Source organism: Propithecus coquereli, unplaced genomic scaffold (assembly GCF_000956105.1).
Source record: "Propithecus coquereli isolate 6110/MARCELLA unplaced genomic scaffold, Pcoq_1.0 Scaffold242, whole genome shotgun sequence".
NCBI lineage: Eukaryota > Metazoa > Chordata > Mammalia > Primates > Indriidae > Propithecus > Propithecus coquereli.
Window position 1 is genome coordinate 1,887,285 of NW_012147975.1, and position 3,721 is coordinate 1,891,005.

General features: G+C 38.0%; 1 protein-coding gene across 1 annotated transcript in view; it reads left to right on the forward strand.

The window, feature by feature from the left end:
• The window catches only part of PKD2L2 (polycystic kidney disease 2-like 2), a 29,900-nt gene that overhangs the window by 7,329 nt on the left and 18,850 nt on the right, over positions 1-3,721 (forward strand). The window contains 1 exon segment of the mRNA XM_012646323.1: positions 889-1,281. Within this exon segment, the coding sequence (XP_012501777.1) occupies positions 889-1,281 (393 nt within the window).

Here is a 3,721-nt window from a genome sequence, read left to right on the forward strand (position 1 = left end):
TACATAAGGATGAGACAGGGAAGGCTTTCCAGAGGTGGTAACAATTCAGTTGCGTTTTAAAGGATGGATCAGGGAAGGGAATTTTAGGAAGAAGGTACAATGCGTGCTATATGTATTAATAATTCTACATGTGGAGCTATGTTTGGCATTGTGGGCATATGGAAGATAAGATAGAAAAGGCCAAATTATGAATTGGACAGAGGTCACGTCGTGAGTGCCATGCTAGGAATTTGAAACATATCAAGGAGACAGGGCCATTTCCTGAGAGTGAGAGGGCAAGTGCAAGATGAGGGCTAAATGATCATACCTCAGTGGTTTGGTCCAGGTGAAATATGAACGCGTGGTAGATGTAGAGCACACCCTGCCTCTTTTTTTATTGCGCTGTCTGAGGCATGTACATGGCCAATAGCAAAGAAGACAAAGTGAGCAAAGAAAAAATGAACGCTGGCCTTGGGAATCTCAGAATGAGTAGGGGGCAGAGCCAGGAGTAGCAGTCACCATGGCCAGAGTTGGGGAGGGGGTTAAGGAAAGGGGAACACACAACTTTGGGGTGAAGTCATGACATGGGGCTATGTCCAGCTCTGATACTCGTGTATTGGAGGACAATCTTCAACATACTCCCATAAGAAGGCAGGTGCCAGGCATGGTAGCTCACGCCGACAATCCCAGCACTTTGGGAGGCTGAGGCAGAAGGACCGCTTGAGCCCAGGAGTTCAAGACCAGCCTGGGCAACATAGCAAGACTCCATCTCTATAAAAAATATTTCAAAAAGAAAAATAAAAGAAGGGGAGAAGGGTTATAGGATTACATGAGTTAATGCTCATAAAGTGCTTAGAGTAGTGCCTAGTACATAATGAGTGCTTGGTAAGTTTTAACCATCAGCAGCAGCATCATCATCATTAATATTCACGGTGGCTTGGTCAATAATTTTTCAAACTCAAAATCTTTGATGCATAATGTTATGAATGTAGATTCTGTTGACATGAAAATATTTTCCCCATGATATCTGTCTTTCTATATGAAGTTTATGGAAGGACCCTTTTTGGAAGGTCTGTACTGGGACTCATGGTACAATAACCAGCAGCTATATAATTTGAAAAACAGCAGTCGCATCTACTATGAGAACATGCTTCTAGGAGTCCCCAGAGTCCGTCAACTAAAAGTCCGTAACAACACATGCAAGGTCTACTCATCCTTTCAGTCCTTGATGAATGAGTGTTATGGCAAATATACTTCTGCAAATGAAGACCTGTCTGATTTTGGCCTTAAACATGATACTGAGTAAGTAGTATAAAACTATAAGGAACTTTTTCTAGCAATTTACCATTGTATCTTTTGCAAATTGTAAAAATGTTGTGTATTTTCCAAATAACATGAGCGGGGGGGCTGGAAGGTAAGTAGACTATTTCAACAGTAATATCAAAGGAAGATTCAGAGATAGCAGTGTTTAGAAAAGGAAGAGTACGCCTGTTTTTGTTTACTTCAGGATGCAAAGTGTTTTCTTTTTTCTGACTGTGGTATATGAAGTGCTTAGTCATATTGGACACAGGGCAAAGCATCAATTTTTGCTTCTACAATAGCTTATCAGCTTTTCTGGCTTTGGCCAGAGACTCCCATAAACATATCCCCCAAGCTTTCTGGAATCCTTAGGGAGTGTCTTCCGTGTGTTCTGCCACTTTCCTCCTCTCTCACTCTGGCCTACTTCAATGATACCTTCTGTTGTTGCCAATACTAAAAAGTGGCAGCTATGCTCTATAGGAACCGCAAATAATGACGTTTGCCAAAGATACTTTGCCCACTGTTCTCCAAAGTGGCTGAGTCTAATGCTGGTGTAGACTCATGTCTACGTTTTATATTGAAAACATGAAAACCCAAAGCCACTGGCACAGCCTCCCCTTGACACAGAAGCTGCTGGTATCAGTGCTGTTTTCACTCTACGCTTTTAGAGTCACATGAAAATCATAGGGGGAGAGAATAAACCTTTCATGTAATTTAATATTTATCAAAGTGATACAAATATTTACAAAGGTCTATTCTTTCCTACTCATAATTCCAACTCCCCAGAAGCAGCGACTTTTAGCTCTTTTAGTTGTTTCTTCTGGTATGTACTTCCTTTTTCTAAATAACATCCTCATACTGCTATTACTTGATTTCACAGTTTTATCCAGCTGTTGTCTGTCGTGGAAGGTGATCTGTCGTGTAGCTGTCTCATGCTACGCCCGCTACATACACTCTTCCTGTTCCTCTTACCCTTTCAATATAGTTATATCATAATTATTGTTACTCAATGTTTATATATTATAAATATGAACTAGGGTTATATTTCCTTTCTTGAACAACCTCCCCTGAGCCCCCAGAATTAGTAATTCCTTTGTGGTTTTTGTTGACTTACTTCTACTTTGTATGAGTTCTGGATGTTCTTGAGGGCTTGTATAATTCTTCTGTATCTAGTAAATGCATAAGTATGATGACACATTCTCTTAAATATTACAGTATTATTCACTCTTTCAACCCAAAATTATAAGATACAGCAATTATTACATTTTAAATTGTAATCTCCAGAATAATCTTTTAAGTATTCTAATATTCCAGATCTCATGACAATTACAAATACTTTAAATATTAAAATTAACAATATGGATTAGGTTTATTTTACCATCTCTATACATAACTGGAATTGTAAGTTATTATCTGTCATTCCTCAACAACCAAAATAAGAATCAATTTGTGCTTGTCTATCTAAAATGTAAAATTTACTAATTAAAAACATCTTAAAAAATTGGAAACTAGGGAAGAGTTGGTATAACAAATCTTCCTGTTTCTGTTTAATAATCATGCACAGAAAACACTCAAAAATATTACTATGGAAGTTTTATTAAAATACAAGTACTTTTTATAGTGGTATCACCCCCCCACACTCACTGAAAACATATTGTTGTTTTTTAAAAAAAATAAGGCCGGCCTGGTGGTTCACACCAGTAATCCTAGCACTTTGGGAGGCTGAGGCAGGAGGATCACTTGAGGCCAAGAGCTTGAGACCAGCCAGAACAACATAGTAAGACCCCATCTCTACAAAAAATAGGAAAATTAGCCAGGGGTGGTGACAACACCCTGTAGTTCCAGCTACTCTGGAGGCTGAGGCAGGAGGATTGCTTGAACCCAGGAGTTTGAGGTTGCTCGGATGACGCCACTGCACTCTAGCCTGGGCGACAGAGCAGGACACTGTCTCCAAAAAAAAAAAGTTTAGCAGTGCTGTGTATTTTGGGGAAACTGAAACTGAATAAAGAGACTGAAATGAGGAATCAAGGCCTTCTTTTTTTTTTTTTGATATCCCATAATTAAGTTAAAAAAATGGAAACAACTTAGACACATTTTACTTTGATTTATGTAGTTTCATTAAAATAAGATAGCTAGGTAACAATATAGTGTAGCAAAGTGTTTATTTATTGAGCATTTATAAACAATATACAATATTTACAAGACTATGAAGCACCTTTTTTTCCTATACTGAGGTAGATATTCTTGTTCTGCTTAACAACTAAACATCTCCTAAGACAACAGAGACATGTTAAAAGAAAACAAATCATTCATCATTTTCTAGTTCTATAATCCCTGAGACAACAGATGGATTTCCGAAAAATTTTCTCACAGCACCCAGTCCAGTGTTGCCCATAAGAAGCACTAAAAAATAATCCTATTAACTTCTTTTTTTTTTTTTTTT